A 24489-nucleotide genomic window follows, 5' to 3' on the forward strand; every position below is an offset into this window, starting at 1 on the left:
GGACATGGTTCTTAGGGTGCACAGTCTTTAAAGCCATTTTGACCTTGGGTGGTCACTTAGGGCCAGGCTTCCAGTCCTCATAACGCTCCAGACCTCTTTTCTTAGGGGTTCGTGGTAAAAGAAAAGAAAAGAAAAAAAAAAATTGGGAACAACCTTAGGCCAGGCTGCAAAATACGCCCTGCGTCCAGAGATGGGCAGGAATTTCCTTCTAAGCCAGGGAGGCATGAAACGGGGATGAACTTGGGTGCTGGGCCGCTGAGCATCCTGTTGCCATAGAGGTGTGAGACTGTGTTTCATTGTGTTCCTCTGTTGCATTTCTGTGAACAATGTTAAAAACGAGATGCTTAACGAATAAAGGGGAAGGTGATGATGGAAAGGCGAGCGGAGGTGGTGACAAGCGTGGAACGGAATGCCCTTTGCCCCGAACTGATCATCAACAGCTCTGGGTTTCTAACTGAGGGATTCATTTTTAGGTGTTCGGTTTTACAGCTCAGTTAGATTGGTTTTGATTTACCTTGCACTGTTTTTGCATTTTAACATTATTTTCAGTGACTTGTTTTCGTTCTATTTTTATAATTACTTCTATTATGGCAAGTGCTACCTATAGTGTTACTACGGAGTTTGCTTTTAAAGAAGTTAAGGATTAGTCAATTTAAGAAAAATTATTAAGTAAATAACAGGACAGGTGTTTCTCTTTCACGTCAAAATGACTAAGTGGAGTTTCCAAAAAAGTCATTTCTCTCATCTTTAAAATAACCCTTTGGAAAAAGAAAAAAGAAAAAAGAAACAAAAAGGAAAAAACAAACAACTAAAAAAGAGAGAGGGAAAAAAAGAAAATAGCCCTTTAGCTATTGCATTATTTCTCAGCTCCCTTTGTGGTAAGATTTCTTGAAAGAATTGTCTGTACTTGCTTTCTCAAATTCTCCCATTCACTGTTGTGTATTTTTTATTTAAAAAAAAAAAATATATATATATATATATATATATATATATACTGTGTCCAGAAAGGTGTACAAATGCTAAGTGAATGATCACAAAATGAACATACCACATGCCTCCTCTCAGCCCTTCCAGAAGATTTCTTGTGCCCTCTTTTCAATTAAAAATATCTATTTCCTCCTCAAAGGTAACTATATTCCATCTTCTAATTGCATGTGTTAGTTTTGCCTTGTTTGTAAAGTTTATATAAATGGAATCAAACAGTTTTAAAATATTTTATTATTATTTTGTTTTTATTTTCATTTTTATCCTCACCAGAGGACACATTTTTTTTTCCATTGCTTTTAGAGAGAGAGGGAGGTAGAGTGAAAGGGAGAGAGAGAGACATTGATGCGAGAAACAGATCAGTGGCCTCCCGTTTGTGCCCAGGACACACACGCCTGGACTGAGGATCAAACTTGCAACCTAGGTATGTGCCCTGACAGGAAATTGAACCTGCGACTTTTCAGCTACAGGACAATGCTCCAACCAACTAAGCCACACTGGCCAGGGCTCAAGCATTTTTTATTCTATAGCATTTGGCCTCCTTTACCTCACATTGTGTTTGTAAGATTTACCCATATTACTGAGAGAACCTACAGTCTTTCTTCCTTTTTGTGTCCATGTAGAATTGTATTATATGAATATATCAAAATGTATCCATTCTATTGATACATACCTTGCCGCTTCCAGGTTTGGGCCATTGTTAACGATGCTTCGTGAACACTCTTATAACTTCCTGTGCTTGTCTCTTCAGACTCCTGCTGCTCCTGCCCTTGCTTCCTCCACGTTAGCCACGCTGACTTCCTTGCCATTCCTTGAACATTGCAGGGCCACTCCCACCCCTAGGCCTTTGCATGTGCTGCTCCTTCTCCCTAGAATGCTCTGCCAATAGATGTCCATGACTGACTTCTTTACTGCTCTCAGGCCTTTGCTGATAGTTTCTCTCTCAGCAAGCTCCGAGTAATACAGCTATTTGCAAAGCTGCTTTACAGTCAAATTAAAAAGTTATCAACGTGAGTGTTATTTGAATAAATAGGACACAGGTTGCAGAAAGAATGAATGTTGGTTCTCATTTCCTACTATGGAAAAAATAGTATCTTAAACAAGTCTCTTTCTTAGGAAAAAAACAAACAAGCTCATTTACATTGAAGGCTTAACCCCCAGAACCTCAGCATGTGACCTTATTGAGAGACAGGATTATTACAGAGGCAATTAAATTAAGACGAGGTTAGGAGGGTGGGCCCTACTCCAAGATGCCTGGTGTCCTTATAAAGAGGGCATGTTTAAAAACAGACATTTACACAAGGAGGATGCCATGTGAAGATGAACATGGCCAACTACAAGCCAGGGAGAAAGGCCTGGAACAGATGCCCGCCTCACAGCCCTCAGAAGGAACCAACCATGCTGACATCTGAATTTTGGACTTCTCTCCTTCAGAACTTGAAGGTTTAAGCCACTTGATTTGCGGTACTTTGTTATAGCAACTCTAGCACAGTAATACACCCTCTTGTGCCTGGGAGCAGTTTAAGGGTTTAGGTATGGCAAATCTAATGAGTCAAGTGATATCATTAAGACTAGATATATCTCTTCATCTCTTTTTGTCTCTGCTGCTTTTACTATATTTCATCAATTTTAAAGTGCATATTTTTCCTAGCATTTCCACGTCTGAAAGCAATGAGCAACTTGCAATTTTTTCTTATATTTCTTCATTCTTAAAAAAAAAGGGGGGGGGATTTTATTTATTTTTAGAGAGAGGGGAAGGAAGGGAGAAAGAGAGGGAGAGAAACATCAATGTGTGGTTGCCTCTCCCACATCCCTGACTGGGGACTTGGCCCACAACCCAGGCATGTGCCCTGACTGGGAATTGAACCAGGGATCCTTTGGTTCACAGGCTGGTGCTCAATTCACTGAGCCACACCAGCCAGGGTTATCTTTATTTTTAATGTTCTTCATATATATTGCTAGATTGCTCTTCAGCAAAGGATTAACAATTTAAGCTATTAGCTCATCATGAGTGCCTCTTTAAATATTCCCTCAATATGCCCTGGCTGGCGTGGCTCAGTGGATTGAATGCCGGCCTGTGAACCAAAGGGTCCCTGGTTCAATTTCCAGTTAGTGCATGGGCCTGGGTTGTGGGCCAGGTCCCCAGTTGGGGGCGCACGAGAGGCAACCACACATGATGTTTCTCTCCCTCTCTTTCTCCCTCCCTTCCCCTCTCCCTAAAAATAAGTAAACAAAACCTTTTTAAAAAAAGAGGTTTGAGAGAATTATTCAGTCAAAAAGGGAGGTGAATGGTAATTTAGAATCTCAAATGCCATATTAAAGGGGTTGCGTGCATGGGAGGGTATTCAACATTGTCGTTTTAGGAAATCTATGCCTAGGGGTGAAATTATCTTCACTTACAACTGAGGTTCAAAGGTAGGCAATGGAATCATTTTCATAAACTCCTTGAAAATTTTCTTTTTTACTTTTAGAATTTTTTAAAAAAGAATCTTCTGGGGCAAAATGGGTGAAGGAGGTTGAAAGATACACACTTCAGTTAGAAAATAAGTAAGTCATGGTATGCAATGTACAGCAGAGTGACTATAGCTAATAATACCATACTGCATATTTGAAAGTTGCTTAGAGAGCAGATCTTAAAGGTCCTCATTGCCAGAAACAAATGTGTAGCTATATGGTGATGGATGGTAATTAGACTTATTGTGGTGATCATTTCTCAGTATGTGTTAATATCAAATCATTATTTTATACACATGAAATGAATATAATTTTTTATGTCAATTATACCTCAATTTAAAAAAAAGAATCTCTGGCTTACTTAGGTATTGACAATACTAATGTTCCATAAATACACTGTTTTTTTCTAACATTTCTTCTTTTGTTTGAGTAAATTATACAAATTATTTTAAAATTTTTGTAAAAGGTTCTGGCTGGTGTGGCTCAGTGGATTGAGTGCCAGCCTATGAACAGAAAGGTCACCGGTTTGATTCCCAGTCAGGGCACGTGCCTGGGTTGCAGGCCAGGTCCCCAGTTGGGGGCGTGCGAGAGGCAACTGAGCTACGTTTCTCTTGCACATTGATGTTTCTCTCCCTTCTTTCCCGTCTCTCTGAGAATAAATAAATAAAATCTTGCACACACACACACACACACACAAACACACACACAAACCCTTAACACTTACTATTTTCTTTTGGAAATTTAGTTTCTTATGTAATTAAAATACTTGAAGACAAAGTTAAAAGGAAATTAGCAGGGAAATCACATTAAAAATTAGTCTATGCCCAGAAATAAACATAAAAAGAAGTGTGTAAATAAAGCTTATATGAATAAAAAGTTTCTTTAGTTTTCTGAAGTTGTTGACATTTTAAGAACTATAGAACCATTTCCAAAGTGGAAAGGCAGAATTAAATACAGAGGTCACAGCTTTTTGTATTTTTTTTTTAACCAAGTAGCATGGTGCTTTGGTGAAAATAGACTGACCTTTGACAGGGGAATGCTTCTATCACTCCCAGCTTTCAGTCATTTCCCAGAGGCCTAGGTCAACCTATTAGCAGTCTACACATCTGATACTTTCCTCATGCCTTTGGCTTATTTATAATCTTGTTTATTATTGATCAAACTCAGATGCTTTTATTTTTTGCACGAGTTCCCATTGGTGAAATTAATCATTTGGTCAAAATAATAAAATCAATTAATAAAAGCATTAATAAGCCATAAACCCAGAAGTTCAGATAATCATTCAAGTTGTATTTATCTGAAATTACTTCTAGACTAAATGTAAATAACTTCTGGCTTTATTTAAGAATCTCTGAACATTTTCTTCCATATGCCATTTCTCTAAACAAAGAAGACAAACAGCTAGAAGCCTGATGGGCACATTTTTCTTTTTAATAATAATTCTTTTGTATAGCATATAGCATGACATACAAGTAATTTACCTCTTAATGCATACAGTTTGATAATTCTGGTTATGAATTAGGGTGAACAATTGGGAAGGTGGAAAGCTAATTATTGATCACCACATTATTTTAGATCCACTTATACTAATTGATTTTCTTTGTTTCCTTGTTATTTTGCTAACAGTAGACATGAAGCATTGCCTATTCCTTAAACAGATTTCAGTGTATGGAAGAAGCTGGCCACCTGGCTGCTTGCTGCTTGCTTAGCATTCAGACCTGAGGCCCCCTGAGCTCCCTGAGCAATCCTCTCCATCAATTAGCTGGTCTGAGGATCCAATATGGGGGACAGTGTCTAGCGGGTCCTCACTTTCATCCTGAAATAAAGACTGGCACATCATTCAGACCTTGCAATGGCACATGCATCTCAGGCCACGGCAGCCGGCTCTGATTTTTCTCTCTTATTTGGGGAGGGCTGGGAAGAAGGCAGAAATCAGATTTATATGTGGGACTAAATTTCTTTTCAGACTTCTCCTCCGTTGTGTCTGTAAAATAAAGGACATATCAGTTAATAGCTGTCCTTACATGACAAACACAATTTTCTAGAGTCAAGCTGCACCACTAAGTTTTACAGAAATTTAATCTTCCTAGAAAGAAAGTATATTTATTTACTTAACTATCCTGAGTGCCTCTAGGGTAAAATATATTAAAAACAGGAGGCGGAGCCCCAGAAAGTAGTGTCTGGAAGAGCAGAAGCTTTAGAAATACTTGACTGGGTAAGTTATTCATCAAGACACTCAATTTGTAAAGATTTGGTTAAAACAAAACAAAACAAAGCTTGGTAGGTCACTGTAAGGCATAGAGCTATTGTATAGTAATATCATCTGAGTCCTGTGACTTACAGGAAAATAAAATCAACTGATGATCCCACAAATGAGAAATGAAAGTTTTGAATTGGATATTTTTGGAAGACATAAATATAAAATGTTAAACTAATTTGACTTAAAAACTCAGATCAAGAAGCATCTAATATTATCAATAATGTTCAGCCAATATTTACAGTACACATCAATTTCATTATTATGGGGAAAAAGACAGAAAGAAGATCAAGGTAAGAGAAGATGGAGAGTTATAAGGTAAAGAAAAAGACAGAGGGAAGCCCAAGGTCAAAATTTAACCATGCAGGGATCCCTTAGGCGTGGACACTCATAGGTCACGTGACTGCTCCTCTTTCTCCCTAAGACCAGGTGGAAGACTTCGTTCCCTAGATCAATCTGCCAAAAGAGCTGAGGCGACTTCCTAAACTGCACTGATCTTTCTTTCTTCCTTCTCCTCCTCCTTCTAACTCATTCTTTCATTCAGCAAATGATTAGTTTAAAATTCCTGTCCTGGGAGAGACGAGACTGTAGTTAGGTTAGCTACTGAGTTTTGGTTCGGCTTAACCCAGTGAGTCCATTTGGGTCTGTTGTTTCTTTTTAACAGTACTTAGAAAATGTAAAGTGTATTTAATACCAGATGAGGTAAAAAAAAAAAAAAAAGAAAGAAATATGAGGCATAAAAATATATGAATTATAAAACCCAAAGCAAATACTCTTGATTACCTGTTAGTTTTGGATTACTTATACCACTGTGTTTTATCCATTACTTAATAAGTTAAAAGTAAATGATACTAGTTTTATAAAGAACTCTTCCATTGCCAAACATTCTTATTCAAATAATTGGTAGACTTGATGATTAACAAGAGTCATTCATATTCTCACTAAGGGCATAAGCTAACAAAATTACAGTCAAGTTTTCTATATTAATCAAATAAAGCAGCTTTTTGTTGCTATCATTGCGTTTGTTATCTATCATTCATTTACGTGCAGGCAATAACAATCCAAACATAAATGGGATGTGCCATGGAATTCTAAACACTAACTTACTTTTTCATGTTGAACATGACCTCCCTTTTTCTTTCCTGGAAATCCATCTGAAGGCTCCTTTATAGCCTCTGAACCAATGAGTGGAAGGAATCTTAGACTAGTGGGGCTTTGTACCTGGAAGCCATAGATAAAGAGTAAGACACACTCAAGTGATTATTTCTGTAATGTGAATTCAGGGGTGGGGGATAGGGAGTGAGAAATTTCAACTGCTTTAAAACACACCCCCTTCATAGTTGCCCACTGTTAATTCTTAGTAGTTCTCTCTTAGCATCATCTGTAGCTTAAGCCTTTGGTACCCATTATAATGAAGGTGTTTAGCAGAAGGAGAAATCATAAGTTAAGATGAAGTTGAAATATTTCCTCTTCAGTGTATTATCCTTGCTTAATTAATTAGTTCTTTAATTTAACAGAGGTTATCTGCAATGGAGTCTTGAAGGATGAGTAAGGATTTGGAAGAAAACAAGGGGTGGATGAATTCTGGGTAGAGGGACAGCCAAAGTCTCAGAAGCGGGTAAAATAGTGCAGCTTAAGGAATAGCAAGTAATTTGGCATAGCTAGAGTACAGGGTACATGGGAGAATGTGGGAGAAATGAGGCCATACTCTTCAGCAGAGGCTAGATCATGAAAAGTTTGTAACCAGGCTAAAAGAGTTTGGATTTTATTCTGTAGGTAATGAAGAGCCAGGGGGAAGTTCAAAACAGGTGGCTGTAGTGTCGTTCATGTGAAATGCCAGAGACAAGTGATCAGGACCATTGACACACAGAACCAGACTTCTCTGGGCTCAAACACGGCATGTTTATGGAAGCATCAGTCAGCCTGGTTCTGTGGTTTTCACCAGCCTGGCCTGGTAGCCCAGGGTCAGAAAGGAGATGTTGGAGTCCCTGTTGTTCTGCAAGCACTCTAGTCCTAGAAATGGTCCACTCACCCTATATATAGGCAGAGAGCCAAAGACAATCCCCGCCTCTCTGTTTTCAGCCATGAAACCTTCCAAGCCAAGTTTTTGAACCTGCAAAACAGAGGAGAGTGAATGTTTAATGGAAGGGCCACCTTCTGTACAAGGCAAATTTCCTGGGGTCAAATTCTGACTCTGTCACTAATTAGTTGCATGATCTTACGCAAGTTTTTGTCCTGTTTAATATCTGTAAGGATCAAATAAGACAATGTATGCAGTAGGGTGCTACTTAAATGTATGATCTACTATCATTGTATTATTACTGATAGTATGTCAGAAAGAAAGCAGAAAGGTGAATAAAGAAATAATACATAATTGATAATGGAAAGGAGTGGGCAAGCAAGATTGCTGGTAAAAATCAGAGATTCTTAAGTGAAAGGTATTTTAACGCAACGTTCGCATTAAGCCTGTGTTATTTTACCAAGCAACTGAGAAAATGAAAGTGTGCTAAGAAGAGGATAAGCCTTGTGATATTTGGGGAGTTTAACTGCTTTAAGAGCTTTAAAACCTTTCGAGAGATTTCCCCAAATTTACTTGTTTCAGTTAAATGACTTAAAAAAAAATATTTATTATTTTTGGTGAGCAGAACAATGGCAACCAAGGATGTCTGTGCCCTCTTCCCCCACTCCCAACTTGCGACTATATCGCTTCACTTGGCAAAAAGGGACTCTGCAGATGTTGTTAAGGTTAAGGGCTTCAAGATGGATTATCCAGGTGGGCCCGATCTCATCACAGGATTCCATAAAAGCAGAGAAATTTTTCTATTGTGTCCGAGTCATGTGACCACAGAAGACCGGTCAGAGACGCAACGTTTCTGGTTTTGAAGATGAGGGAAGAGGGCCACCAGCTAAGAAATGCGAGATTCTCCTTCAGAGCCTCCAAAAAGGAACACAGCGCAGGAAATACCTTAATTTTAGCCCAGTGAGACCCAGGTCGGACTTTTGCCCTACAGAGCAGTAATATAATTCGTGTTGTTCAAACCTCTTAGTGTGGGGTAATTTGCAACAGCAGCAATAGAAAGTGAATACATTGTACACATCGAAACTCGGAAAAATAAAAGATAAGTGTTTTTGTTTGCTTGTTTTTTTAAAAGTTACCTTGGGGGAAGAAAGAGACTTGAAAAACTTAAAATCACGCTCCACTTCAAAGGCCTTGGCAGGCGTACGTTTGAAAAGCAAAGACATTGAGCTCATTTTCTGCCATCTGCATATAAAGATACAAGAAAAACTGGTAAGTGCATACCTACACATTTTATTCTCTGCCTACTAAACAAATACTCATTATTCCCTTTTCTCTGGGTCCCCAAATTCTTTGGCTCCCATGGCGCCAGCCCTAATGATGTTACCTCTGCACTTAAGTCTTATTCCATTTGGTTTCCCAGCTTTCCCTCTAGGTAAATTAGAGATTTCTAGTAGGCCTGAACTTTCCCTGTAGTTAAATTCATTAATAGCCATTGGAAACACAATACTGTGTGGTAGGAATGAGAAAACCTTGGGTACGAAGCCAATGCTTGATATTTGTGTGACTCAGGGAAGCTTCCACTGATGTTAAAACTTACTTATGCGTATTTAAAATTCATAACTAAGCATTAAAAACATTTAAAGAATTTACTTATTGATTTTTAGAGAGAGGGGAAGGGAGGGAGAGAGAGAAAGAGAGAAACTTCAATGTGTGGTTGCCTCTGATGCGTTCCCAACTGGGGACCTGGCCTGCAACCGAGGCATGTGCCCTGACTGGGAATCGAACCGGTGACCCTTTGCTTCACAGGCCGGCTCTCAATCCACCAAGCCACACCAGCCAGGGCTAAAAACACTTAAAAACAATAAATATCCTCACAAGATTTTCAGACTTCAACCTATCCAAAACCAAACTCACTATCTTTTTCTTTTTGTTTTTCTTTTTTGATTTTATTTTGTATTTGTTTCAGGTGTCCAGTTTAGTGGTTCGATAATTATACACACTATCATTTTTTTCCAACCTGCTTTTCTTCCTGTGCATTCTGTCACAGTGATTTCAGTAAAGTTTAAAATCTTTACGTTGGCCCATAAGAAAAGCTCATTTTACTTTAGTCTCTGTAGACTTTTCTTGCTTTATCTTCTACCGTGTCCTCCCAACTTGCTCCCTGGTCTCCAAACCTTGAAAGACTATATAACAGTCTTTCACTGTTTTGTGCCTCTCCTTAGGCAATTGCCTTTTCGGTCTTCTTTGTTTGGATAAATCCTGTCTCGCACCTCTGTGATTATCTTAAGGATTAATGTCATTAGCAGCACTATTATGCTGAATTATAGATTTTTGTGCACCCTTCCATGGGACTGCAAAATTAATGAAAAATGTTGAATTTTTCACCTTTGAATTCTCCATGTCCAGCACAGTATTATGGTATCATAATAGTTTAATTCTTGTCTGCTTTCTAAAGGAAATCCAATGGTCTTACCTTTGCCGGTCAAATACCAGAGGATATTCATATTTTTGTTTATTCTCTGTGAACTTGCTTTCTTCTTTTACTTCTATGGGATACTCATTAACATCACAAGGCAAAATGAAATCACTTGTCTGTGATAAGTCTAAGGGCCTTCGCTGTCCGAAATATCCACAGTAGTGACCATTGAGGGCATGCCAGAGCCTGAGGAAAGGCAAAGGGAGGGAGAGTAAAGTAACTGGAATTCAGCAGGAATCATTCTGTTAATGATCAGGTTTCTATTGGTCCATCAGGGATTTTTAAACTTGAGTGTAGGACTCTCCCTATTAAATATATGGAGCTAATTATAACACAGACATTCTCATCAGTTAGAATTCTAATCTACAACAATTTGGAGAGATGTCAATTTGAATCTGTGCTGATATCCATTCATTAAAGCCAGAAAATAAGGAACAGATTTCCCCCGAATAACACTGCTCATTTAAGCTAATCAGAACGCATAACGTCTGACAGTGTATTAGTTAAATTAGGTCTTAGAATGGGCTGTGTGGCAGCTGTTGGCTTTCTGTTTCGGCATCAGCACAACTCGTGGGAGGAGACACCTACTGGTGCTTTCGCTACTACCCACGTCCTCTCGAACTCCAGCCACAATTCCTCCCACTGTGGAAACGCCACGCTAAGCTTTACGACTGAGTTCTGAAATAGGATGGTGAAGGAACTGGTTCTTCATCCATATGTACTATTTCACCTCCTATTCACTCCAAAAGGTCCTTCTAAACAGTCCACATGGTTTAAAGCAGCGATTTTCAATTGCTGTGTTGCGAGAATTTTTAAAACATGCACTACCTGACTATTTAGTTAGGGGCACTGACCCCTTTTCCCTTAGATTGTCCAAAAAATAACAGCCAATGCAATAATAGCTGTCTGGTGCAAATATGTCAAATTGTACCTCTCTTTCGGTCAGGTTGGCAAAAACATATTTTTTAGTGTGCTGTAGAATTTTAGTAATTAGTTTATGTGTGCCATGAGATTAAAACGGTTGATAATCTCTGGTTTAAAGTACACAGAATGTCATGAGCAGGAGCAGGTGTCCTATGTCTAATGGAAAGGTAAAGTGGTATTTGGAAGATCTTCCTTCTATGTTGACTTCACCCCCAGAGCAGCAAATGATAGATTCAACCACCATATGCCTGCGGCAATGACCCAGGAGAAGGATAAGGGAAATGAACCAACAGGAGATTCTACAAAGTCCAAGTGGTACCCCAGATTCCAGCAGAAGAGGCGGAGGGGAGGCACCCAGCTGGGACTCCTCACACCCGACAGTGTTCTGAGACGGTAACATGATCGCCATACATCCCTTAAATACCTGTCCCTGACACCACATAACTGTCACGGCCCTGCCAGCACCACTACTAAGGTGAAACGGACCAGTCCTTCCAACACAGTATTTAGAGGGATGCGGGACTAATTTGGGATAACTCTAAATTTATGCTGTGGAGGCCAGGACGGCACTAACTTTTGGTCTCCTTGGTTTGTGACATCTCCTGTTCTATGTAGAACTCTCCCCGATCACTGATCTTGCCGCTCAGCCTGACGTCCTGGGTCCCAGCTGTGAATGCTCAGCTCCTTCTACCCTGAGTCCCAGAGCTAAGCCTTATTATGCTTTTTCCTATTATAAAATTACAATCTTTTTGATGAACAAATCTGGAGTGTTAGACTGCTTACTCCTTTAGAAAGTGGCAGCTTGTTATAAGCAAAAGGATGTGGCTTAATTATAAAGAGCAGTGTATTCTGAGATAGCAATCAATAGAACTTGGTTTACAGCTGAGTATCTAGGAAGATATTCACTTGAAGGAATCATAGAAGTAATTTCTCCATGTCAAGGGTACCTGGTTTTAACAGGGACTGCTTGTAACAACAGAGGTGTGCACACATGTGATGTATGTGTGTGCATGTGTGTGTGTGTGTGTGTGTGTGTGTATGTATTACAATCCCCAGTTAACATTTCTGATTACAGGTAGCTGAAAATAAGCTGGAACAGAGATCCAAGGGACAGAGTTGTAAGAGACATCTGAATAATGTAATATCACGTTCTTAATTTTTCCTCATTCTTACGGAGGAAGTGGCTCTGTTTTCCCCAAAATAGGACCTTACCTCCAAAAATTGAACTTGAACTCAACATTTCTAAAAGTTTCCTTCATCCCTTTACACTCTAAATACTTTCCTCTTTTAGTGACTCCTCTCTCAATGAATGGCTAGTTGTATATGCCAGGAGCCATTCTTGATATCTATCACTTACCTTCTCTTTCAGATAAAGTTTGCATCAGGATTTTACATTCTAGATAGTTCTCCAATCCAAAATATGTACCTCCAGCACTGCAGCCTCTTCCCCAGCCCAGGTCAATATATTCACCAAAGACCCCTCACCGGTCTCTGCACTCCCACTCTGCTGCCCTGAAACCCATTCCCCACACATCCCTTTTAGTTAAATTCTTTACTTTTAACAACATTATATAAATTTCAGGTGTACAACGTTATAATTCAATATCTGTCTCATTCGGTTAGCTATATTTTTGTTTTGTTGATGGTTTCCTTTGCTGTGCCAGCGCTTTTTATTTTATTTTTATTGAATTTATTGGGGTGACATTGGTTAATACAATTATATAAGTTTCAAGGGTACAGTTCTATAAGACATTATCTGTGTGTTGTATTGTGTAGTTTGATGTAGTCCCATTTGTTTATTTTTGGTTTTGTTTCCCTTGACTCCAAGTGGTAATAGTTGGAAATTCTTTTATTTATTTTAAACTCTCTAATATACTTTGAAGCCTCTCTACCTCTATGATGTTATCTAACTTTCTTCCCATAAGAGGATAATTCATTACCATAATTTTAAGACATTTTAATATGCAACAATTCGTCTCAATAAATATCATGACATTTCTTTTCTATTCATATGTATATATATATATTTATGTTTTTAGCATTTTGTGTATGTATATTTAACATTACAAGGCAATTAAAAACAAGTAGACTTAGTACATCATGATGATTATAGTTAATAACATTATATTGTATATTTAAAATTTGCTAAGAGAATATGTCTTCAAAGTCCTCATCACAAGACAAAAAGTTTTTGTAACTATACATGGTGATGGATGTCAACTAGATCTGATGTTAACTAGACTTACTGTGGTGATCATTTCACAATATCGTGTCATTAGGTTGTATATCTATAACTAATGTTATATGTAGATTATACCTTAATAAAAATAGGAAGGCTAATCCTGAAGCGAAGCTCTCTAGAAAATGTAAGTGACTATAGTCCCAGTGTACATCATCCCAGTTTTCTCCAGTTACAGCACTGTGCTAACCCTTCTGAACCAGGCGAGGCAGCCATGAAAGAAAAACAAAGTAGGCTTTGCAAAATCAAACCCATTGTCATGGAAACTATGAGCTCACTTTCACTCTTCTCAATGTTAATTTTCTTTCCTTTGACTTTTTAATGCCTGATGGTCTGGTGGTCTTCCCTGGGCTCGGGCATATCTCTCTGAGCTATCCATCTTGCTTACTTCTTTGAAATCAGTCTACACAAACGCTTATTGAAAGTATTTAGTATTCTTCTAACACACATGAGCATGGCCTCTCATTTCCATGGATGTGGAAAAGAATTTCAAGTCAATGGCCATCTTCCCAAAGCTGTTCCGGGCCACTTCTATTTGTTTATTTATTTTAATCAGTTAATCAAAATTGCATTTAGGGTATGCACTTAAACTGTAGCTTGATATCTTCTCCTCTCAAACTCAAAACCCCAAATTCACACTGTGACCGTCCGTACCTTACGGAGCCATCGATGGAGGCGGTGAGCACCATTTGTTTGTCTTCTGCGTAGATCGCCTGGAGGGTTTCTAAGGAGTGAGCGCGCCAGGCAAGCAGCTGCCTGAATTTCTAGGTGGCAGAAATAAAGCATACGCCTTGGAATAAGAATGGGCTGACCAGCATTCAATCTTAAGCAAAACTATTAATCATTGAAGAGCCCACGTTACGAGTGAACGGTCTGGTGATATGTGCAAGGGGGACTATGTCCCACCCCAGTTAGCTCTTATCTGACTTTTAAGGTACCAAAGTTTCCATTTTTATTTTATTATTATTATCATTTTTATCCTAACCTGAGAACCTTTTATCATTCCTTTTACAGAAAGAGGAAGGGAGAGAGAGACACACACATCGATGTGCGAGAGAAACATCGATTGGTTGCCTTCCATACATGCCCCGACCAGGAGTTGTATGCACCATTACTGGGGATCGAACCCACAACCTGGGTATGTACCCTGACTGGAATTGAACACGCGACCTATTCGTTATGAGACAATGCTCCAGCCAACTGAGCCGCACAAGTCAGGGCCCCAAAATTTCATTTTTAGATATTTGTTAATCTACACAGATCCCTGGAAGAGAAAGTATCTTATTAGCAATTCTTTTAGTTGAAAGTTGCTGCATGGCTGAATGAAAGAGTAGAGTAGCCTTAGGTTAAAGGTTTTAGGGGAACCCAGAGTGAATCTAATCAGAAGCAGGAGGAAGAGTTGAAAGGTGGAGACTAAAGAGGAGATTGGTCTACTTTCAATTTTATCCAGATATAGTCCTGGTTATTTTGTTCTCTTCTGTTTTTTTGGGGGGTGGTGGTGGTGGTGGTGGGGATTATATATAACAACTATATACCACAAGGAATTAACTAGCCCAGCTCATTCTCTTTCAAAGACACCATGATGCTTGATTTGCATGCTCCTTCAGGATGTGGCTTCTTCTCAAGTTTACACCTAAACGGGCCACAGAAAATGCTTCTAAGTTGTATGAACTAGGGTGTCAGCTGAGGAGCTTGCTCTGCACTCCCATTTTTACCGAGTGTGCTCCTTCTACCATCGATGAACACAGGCCAAGACCTTGCTTCTCCCTGGGTCATCTACTTAGGAATATTTGTGTGGCCATAGAGGTCTCCCGTGGGGTCTTCCTGGTTTCAGTGTTGAGAAAGGCTGGGCACAATTCCTCAGGAATTACTTGGCCCTTTGAGTTAATACCCTGTGGTTCTCCTTAGAGGCTCAGGGTGAAATCTGTGTTCTCCTACTTCTTACTGTCCTCAAGTTGTCTAGGAGCATCTGGTTACCCAAGGACCCTTTCCCTGCCTTGATGGGGATTTTTTTGAGGCAAGTGTTTCTCTAATATGACCTGTATCTATAGTAAGAAATATATTTTACTTCATGACACAGTAAACACATACCTGCATATGCGTCTGAAATGAGTTTCAGTGTCTTTCACCAAAGGATGCTGAACCTTATTATGTGTAATTCACACTGATATTGTCTATTCTATTCTATTTTATTTAATTCCACTTTATTCTGTTCTGATTTTATGAAAATACTACTGCCTGCCACTCACTAAATTGATTTTATAATTCCTCAGTGGATTATAACTTGTACTGAGAAAGACGCTGCTCTAAGATTTATTTGCATGCATGTTTATACACCATATGTATGACTTTTTTCCCTGTGGACACATTTTGACTATTTTATAGCTTAGAATATCTGTATTCCATGAAGTGTCTTCATAACAGTAATGATTCAAGAGAATCAGATTAACCTTTGATTTATAGACTTACATATTAAGTTTTCATTGTAGTTGTGATCTATAACTGAACCTAGTTTAATGTATGGCATTTATTTGTCTTTGAAATAACCAGGCATCTTATAAGCAGATTCTGTTGTATTTTTATAAACAGTAGCCATGTAAAAGTTGGAAAATCACATTCTGCAAAAGCAGAAAAGATTGAAATGAGGTTGAATGGAGAAAAATAATAAGTTATTAAGATAGATCCTCTTCTTTTAAATTGGTGGAAATGATTTAAAATCAATCCCACCACTCTTCTAATTCAATATTAGCCTATAATATTGTTTGTTTTAAATATTTTGTCTGAATTTTTCAGGGTCTTGGTTTGTAGACGATCCATTTGCAAAAATCTTTTTTTTTTTCTGTTAAAACTAATAATAGAATACTGATCATCATCACAGTAAGAGAAAATAGCTAAATAATCTTCTGCCTATGCTCGGTTCAGGCATATGATTGTTTTTGTTCAGTTCATAGCATGCCTTGATTATATGGCATTTATAGCTGTTGATAAATGAAACACTGGGCTTCATAAGTTGAACCTTCTTGTTTTCCATTTGGCACAAGTATGAGCTACGAGTATACATGGAAAGAGCATTGGATTAGAGGACAAGGACCTTGGTTCTGACTCTGAATTCATCACTAATTGTCTCTGTCACCCTACGTAGGCCATGCTCTGATTTCTCCTCTGCAAAGTAGATATAATCAAAGTAAAGCTAAATACCTGAACTTTATAAAGACTATAATGGATTCTGGGAAACAACAACAAAAAACCTCCATAGATAAAATGAAATAATATTTGAAATAATAACCATTCTAAAAATGCTCTGCAAGGAATCCATTCCTAATCCATGTTGCCATATATTGATACCTATAATTAAAAAATAAAACATTACTATTTAAGCTAACATGTAGCTTTTGGATTTGAAGTATTACCTTAAAGGAAAATAAACTTATGCTAAAACAGTGCTTCCTTGCTCTACTCTTTAATTAATGCTGAGTCTTTATAATATATGTATATATTTGTATATTCACATACATACAAGAAGTGCATATTTATATGGTTATAAATATGGAGCTGTTGATATTTATATTATATTAGCACTAAAAATAGAATATGTATGTTTGAATTATAAGAAGGATTTAGACTAAATGTGAGAAGGAGTTTCTTAAAAATAATAATAGTTGAACATAAGGTTGGGCTTGCAAAAAATGGTTATAGAATTTTTTTCTGTGAAAATATATAAGATATAGAAACTGATTGTGGAGGACTAGATGATGTATAACTTCTTTTAAGCTCTGAGTTTCCATATAGATTCTCACAAATAAGTCAAAACAGGAAGTAGATGCAAAGTGACCAGTGGCTGGCTCACTCATTCACTCTTTTCACTAGTAGACTATTGTTACTTGTTGTAGAGCATATGTTTCAGTAGTAGTATGTATGACTAGAGAAGAGAGCCTTGTCTTGTGTTTCTATCTTTTGTTGTGATGTCTAGCACAGAGAAATGCTCAATAAATATGTGCTGACTCACGAAACTAAAACTAAAGTTCTTACCTTTTCATCATGAGGTGGATCCAGGAAGGAACCAATACTGCAAAGGATAACATGTCCTTCTGTATGAAATTTAAACATTGTAATATTTAACTGGGTATTCTATAGTCTAAGTAAATATTACTCAGACTGCTAAGATATTTTGACTCAGGCATTTATAATGGTAAATAAAATAGAATCGGAGAAACCAGAAATGAAAGAAGAAATTTCATATCAACTTTTACACATAGCAATTCTTTTTTGTTTCTGGCTAAAATAAGTCAAAGTGAGGTTGTCTTAGAGACTCAAAGTCAAAGTTCTTTCAGACATCAGGGCAGATGAAAGAGAAATGATTACACCAAGGCCAAATGGAGCCCAGACTGTTATGGAAATAATCACCCTACAATCCGAATGGGAGTTACAACTAGATTTTTAGAAGCAACAGTGACCGCACCTGGGCATATCGTAATCAAACTGCAAAGTCAAAGATAAAGAGGAAATCTTGAAAGAAGCCAGAGGAGGAGAAATCACATTACTTATAGAAAACCAAAGATAAGAATTACATCTGACATATTCTAAGAAACCATGTAAGCACAAAGAAAATGGAGTAAAATATTTAGAGTATTCAGAAAAAAAACAAAACAAACCCCACCAACCTAATCCTTAGAAATTATCTTTCAAAAGTAAAAGGGAAATAAAGACTTTATCCAACAAAAATTGAGAGAATTAGTTGCAAGAAGATCTACTTTGCAAGAAATATTTTTTGAACTTCTCAAGAAAGAAAGAAAATGACAGATGAGAAACACAGATTTACGTGAAGGAAGAACATAAGAGAAGAAGTGAGTAAAGACAAAATAAAAATAAACAGATAATAGTTTATTCAAAATAACAGCAACAGTGTATTTGATCATTATAATGTCTGAATACTTGAAATGGATCACAATAATGATTTAAGGGATGGGAAGGAGAAACTAAAATTACTTTGTTATTATAAGGCATTTAACTGCCTGTGAAGTGGTATAGTGTTGTTTGAAAGTGGACATGAATCATATGTAAATAAATGCAGCAAACTCCGAGGAAGCCACTAATTTCTTTTCCAGTTTGTTAATTTATTGGCCAAAATGTAGAGTAGCATTGAATTCAAGACTATTCACATTACATCATAGAAATGATTTTTCCATATGTATTTGAATTTTTTAAGAAAAAAAATCTATATCCATAGTTCTTAGCCTTCTTTTTTACTTAATATCAATGACTACACTTAAAATTCTTTTAGGCATCAACTAAGGTTGCATCTCAATGAAGACTTTCACAGAATACTCACCCCCGTAACCTAAAGCCATTGAAGGAGCAGGGGAGCAGGGTTTGCTTCTTCTTTTGGGGAAAAGCTCTTTTTTATTTTTTTAAAGCCACTAAATTTTTTTAACATACAATTAATATGCTAAGAATAGAGAGAAAATAGAATCATATAAAGTGCTCACTTAAAACCACAAAAGGCAGAAAATAGGTGAAAGACAAAAATAGAAATAAATAAAACAAAGTCAACAAATAAAAAACAGTAAGAAATATGGCAGATATTGACTCAACTATGTCAATAATCAGTTTAGAGGTCAATATTATAGATAAACCAATTAAAAGAGACTGTTAGAATAGATTAAAAAACAATACCTAACTATATGTTGTCTATAAGAAATCCACTTTAAATATAAAGAAACATCTAGATTAAAAGTAAAGTGATAAAGATTTACATGCTGATACTAATCAAAAGAAAACCAGAGTAGCTATATTAATTTCAAGCAGAGATTTCAAGGCAAGGAAAATTATCAGGGATAAAGAGGGGCATTACATAATGTTACAGAGGTCAAGTCTCCAAAACAACATAATAGTTCCCAATATGTATGTGCCTAACATCACAGCATCAGAATAACTGAGGTAAAAACTGAAAAAATCTAAGTAGGAATAGATGAATCTACTTTTATAGTTGGAGACTTCAATCCCCTCCAGCAGAAATGGGCAGATCCAGCAGGAGGACAATCAGCAAGGACAAAAGTTGAACTCAAGAGCACCATCAATTAACTGGGTATAATTGACATCTATAGACTGCCTCACCCAACAAGAGGAGAAAACACATATTTTTCAAGCTCTGCTGGAATATTCACCGAGAAGAAAAGCTCAAAAAAACTTTAAATATTTTTAACTAAATAAAAATAAAAATACAATTTATCAAAACTGGTGAGAAGCAGTGATGTCAGTGTTTACAGAAAAATTTATAGCATTAGATGTATATTAAAGAATAAAAATCTTAAATTTATAAACTCAACTTGTACCTTAGAAAACTAGAAGAAGAGCAAAGTAAATTCAAAGTAAGTAAAAGAAAAGAAATAATAAAAATCACAATAGAAATCAATGAAACAAACAGTAGGAAATCAATAGATAAAATAGATGAAACCAAAAGTTGGTTATTTGAAAAGATCAATCTCCTATTTTTTTGAAAAGGCTAATGACAATGCAGATAAAGTTAGTATAAAAAAGTGGAAGCTGTTTTAACAAAGGAACAAAATTTTCCTGATCTTAGGTTTCTCTACTATATAAACACCAGAAATGTAGATTGATAGATAAATAAATGTAAGAAGTCAAGAATAAGAATACTGGAGTATAAAAGATTGGTGGTGGACAATAAAACCAGATAATATTCAGATAACCTTTAATAAATGTTGTAAATCTACTGATTATATTGAATGGAAACACAGACAATTATTTTCTATAATTTCCAGAATACTCAAATAATTGTTGGTACAAAATGGTTTGTTGTGACTTTCATAAGAAACTTCTGAAATTAAAAAAAAAGTTCCTAAAAGAGGAAATATAACATTTAAATATTAATGTAATAGCAGCATCTGAATGCAAATCTCAAGGTGACATTAGCAAGTGATAAATTGGGGGGAGGGGGTGTAGAATAAAGAGAAAGGCAAAGTGGACTAAGCTTTCTGGTGACTGCGCAGATGCTATTACAGTCTAAATTCTAAAAAAACTGGTTGCTTTTATTAAGGAAAAATTTAAAGGTAAGCACTAGTAAAATTAAAAACTGTATTTATGTGTTCACATACTTTTATAGACACATAATCTGTAAACATATAGGAGAGATGAAATGAGAGAGAAATTTACAATTAAATTAAAAAGCAGAAGAAAGGAAGTAGAAAGGAAACATAAAAAATAAAAAAGAATAGCCTACATGAAAGAATTAAGACCAACTATATCAGTTATAACTAAATATAAAATAAAGTCCCCTTTGAGAACAAATAATTCCTTTCCGCTCTATCCATGCCATTACGCCTTTTAATAATGAAGATGAATGCAACACAATCTTCTCAAGATTAAAAACAAAAACTTGATATTCTTCCCAATATGCAAATAGTAAGGGTAGTCTTATACCCAACCTAAAGATGGAAGAAATAGAATGTCTCGTTGTAAGGAAAGAGGTGGGGAGAAAATAGGTTCTTTTCCCATCCATTCATTGTTCTGTTTATTCAGCAAGCTCTCGACAACCCTCTCAACACACTCTCATGTTTGAGCATCCCTATTATTCTCTTGTATCAACATGTGTCACACATTCTCTTATATTCCTTTTTATATCTTGCCGGTTAAGACACCTGTGGCTGACTACGTGAGGTTAATGACTTACCAACATTGCCAGTCAGCAGTATCCTAGCACAGGAATCAGTATACAGTGACGTCAGAGAAATGGCAGAATGTTTTGTAAAAGGTAGCATATCCTTCAGTAGTCTTCCCTGCATAAAGTATAATAATAAATTCTATAAAATAGTCATACAAGATATTGGAGTCGAGTGTCACTCTCTAAAAAATTATCTCTCCTAATAAAACATGGTTCTGTTTGTAATAAAAGTAATTTGAAACTATCCATAGGAACTTAGTTTCTTGAAATTAAATATTCATAAAGGCGTAAACAGCTATTAATGATAAGCATTTACACTATTGTAGATCATTTATACATTTGGGGGTTGTTTCTTGTACTTCTCATGACCCTTCTCATGCAATTCCTCTGACTAGTTCTATAGATGTATTGTTAAACATTCTTTTCAGGTTTAAGTGTATCGCACTTGTTTTGAACAGGGATATTGTATTTGCGTTTTTCAAAATACCTATTTTTGAATGTTGGTGCAAGATTAGAGATGGTAAGAAATTCAAATGCAGCAGATAGTTGTTCAGCGCTTAGTATGTCAACATGCGTTATCTTGCTTAGAGAATACACATTCAAAGTTGAGAAGATGGAATTTAAATCTGCTGCTCATTTCCTGAGATTTACTTGGACGTAATCTTTTTTCCTCCCAATTCCCACTCACTAATTCCTCCATCGGAAAAAAAAAGGCATGGCTCCAATACTGAGATGACTGCAGGGCAATTTACTGTTACACTATTTCGTATTTTCAAACCAAGAGCTTCCGCTAATAAGCTAGGATCCACAGACTTGGAGGTTTTATCCTGCGCGGTAATAGTACCCTGTGTTGTTGGATTCCACGACATGGCACACAAAACTGTTGCCTTTTCCTGGCTTTTCCTCTAAAAATGAGCCTTATGAGTGGTTCCCTCACTATTGCCTCTCTGAGGACCTCACTGTCTTCATGACCATCTACGCAAGTCCCTCCACCCGCTCTGTCATCTCTGTCTTCCAGTTCAAACTCCGCTACCTCCCACCCCAGGTCGTTTATAATAGAAGCGTCTAGTAAGTGAAAGTTATTATTTTCGTTGTAAAATGTTTAAGGACACCAAATACGATGTAATAGCTCCCAATAGTTTGGATAACTAAAAATTTACGGCTACTCCACATTTCAGTATTCTTGTCTTACAGCAATTCATCATTAGCATTCTCTAAAATTAAATACCTAAATAAAATATTGAGCAGCATGTACTTCTAGCTCCATTTAAAGAAAAGGAAGGCATGAAATAGTTAACTTTGCCGTTTCGATGATTTGATCTCTTGAGTTACAAAACTGGTCCGTTTTAAAGTTCGAGTGGCATTTTCCATGAGCAGCAACAAAATGATCAATTTGGCTAAGAGGTTAAAAAATACTAAAATTGGATGCTGTATGGAACCTTAGAACGCTAAATTTCACTTAATAACCAACCCTTCGTGTGTTTCCCATCCTTTGCTGTCCCAAGTAAACGGCGGGCCTTGTCACCTCAATTGTCCATAAGCGCAGGTGGCCGTCCTCATGAGTGGTGGCCAGGAGTGGCGGCTGAGTCTCTGTAACGCTGGCGCCCCCAGGATGCTTGCTGTCTCCTGGCTTTTGCTCTCCCCCAGTGACATCTGTTTGCTCACCTTTTGGAAAATGAACAGGCTCCCGTGGTGTTTGCAGTACTTGCAACTGAAAAGCTTATAGAACGCAAAAGAGGAGGCAGGTGGAAAATACCAAAAACAACACATTCTTGCCCTAGAAGTGTTTTCTTGTTTCACCCTGGAGAATTTCAGTTGGGGCAGAGAACAGCACAAGCATTAACAAATGGAACCCTGTACCACCAGGAAAACCCAGGGAGCTTAGTTTTGGTCCTATTGCAAAGCTTCTTCACTGCACACAGCCGCTGACACTATACAAACATCCAGTTTGAGTTTTACAAATACAGAGGGCTTATGTGTGTAGTCTAAGCTTTAGGAAAATGGCTGGGGATGAAGAGGCTCGGTAACATTTTGGATTTCTAAAACATAGAAGTAGTACTTAGAAAGGCATCATCATAATGAAAGTTTTAGCTCAGAGGAGCTGAGTCCTGGAGCTCCTCAACATTTAGTTACAAGAATAATATATATATATTCATTAAGAGTATTCTAGCACCCGAACTCCCTATTGCAAAGGAATTGTTTTATTATAAGAAAGAGAGGTGATTTTATACTGACCTTTAGGCTCACTATCGTGTATGCTCTGTTTGCTTCCCTGAATTACGGGAGAAAAAGAAGAGATTTCTATAACATTGTAAGGAAGTGAGATAGATATACTGCATCAGTAGATTCTTCAGATAGTTCATACATTCCTAAGCAATGAAGTTATTTTTGAATTAATTCTTTGGAACCTGTATTGCAGAGACTTACATGTTCATAAACTAGGTATGTGTAACAACACAACATTTTCCCAGAGGCTCAACTATTGCATTATAACAAGAGTAATTAAATGCCTGCCACGTTCTTGGTGTACATTATTTCGAATTCTATTAACAGTCATGCAAATTAGGCTTATTCTTCACTTTTTACTGTTGAAGAAATGGAAACTCAGAGATAAGGGCTGCCTGTAAAGCTAATCAGATAAACGAAACATTTGGATTCAAGTTCAAGTCTATCTGACTCTTACATCCTCATAATTTATTCTTTTCACCGTGCTAGTGGTTTTAAAACAATTTTTGCAGTGAGAATATCCCTTTAAACGAAATCCTAACTAGAAGTGTAATGTGTAAAAGTATGTAAAATTGGAACTGAAAACACAGTTTGAAAACCACGCACTTCATTGTGTTGGCTCTTCCGCCTGTGGAATGTGTGTAACACTTCTAGTAAAAGAAAGGCCAAAATTATTTTATTAATGTAAGAGTAGCATATGCAATTTATTTTATTCATGATTATGCATTGATTATTTGCAGATAGGAAAGCCTTTAAAAGCAGAACAACAACAAAAAAGGGATGAAAACAGCTGAGGCTTTGCTTTCTAAGGAAAACAAAACAGAAGTTTTACACAAACATTCATACACAGAGCATTTTTCACCTTTATCTCCTATCAGAGGAAGGGCTCAAATGCAACAAATGGTTGTTTCAGACCTACAATATTGGGTGTAACAGGAAGATATACCCCCCTGCTTCTCGCTTACCTTGCTACTCTGGGGACCCTTGCTAGATTCACACTGGGATGAAGAGCAGATGGACTCCTGACTTGATCGTCTACACGGAGAGGGAGGAAACGCAGGGAGGGACAGTTAAGACAGTCTAGCGTACTCAAACGGTGCTCTTCTCTGCTTTAATTCCAGCTGATTCCTTCTTTCATCCTCTGTAGATACTGAACCCTTCACCTACAAAACAAAGAACCCCCTAAATCTTGTATAACACATGCTCATCTGTCTGGTATTAGTGGAGACTG

General features: G+C 37.2%; 1 protein-coding gene across 1 annotated transcript in view; it reads right to left on the reverse strand.

The window, feature by feature from the left end:
- Positions 1–5338: 5338 nt before the first annotated feature.
- WDR64 (WD repeat domain 64) overlaps positions 5339–24489 on the reverse strand; it is a 52864-nt gene continuing 33713 nt past the window's right edge. The window contains exons 18-28 of the mRNA XM_090263392.1: positions 24224–24293; positions 23268–23304; positions 22558–22697; positions 21042–21147; positions 17384–17442; positions 14009–14118; positions 10189–10377; positions 8852–8957; positions 7728–7808; positions 6803–6916; positions 5339–5422 (exon numbers count right to left, since the gene is read on the reverse strand). Coding sequence (XP_090119518.1) covers positions 5339–5422; positions 6803–6916; positions 7728–7808; positions 8852–8957; positions 10189–10377; positions 14009–14118; positions 17384–17442; positions 21042–21147; positions 22558–22697; positions 23268–23304; positions 24224–24293 — 1096 coding nt within the window. The remainder of the gene's footprint in view (positions 5423–6802; positions 6917–7727; positions 7809–8851; positions 8958–10188; positions 10378–14008; positions 14119–17383; positions 17443–21041; positions 21148–22557; positions 22698–23267; positions 23305–24223; positions 24294–24489) is intronic.

The sequence above is a fragment of the Furipterus horrens genome, unplaced genomic scaffold (genome assembly GCF_987537825.1).
Source record: "Furipterus horrens unplaced genomic scaffold, mFurHor1.1.pri manual_scaffold_15, whole genome shotgun sequence".
Taxonomy (NCBI): Eukaryota; Metazoa; Chordata; class Mammalia; order Chiroptera; family Furipteridae; genus Furipterus; species Furipterus horrens.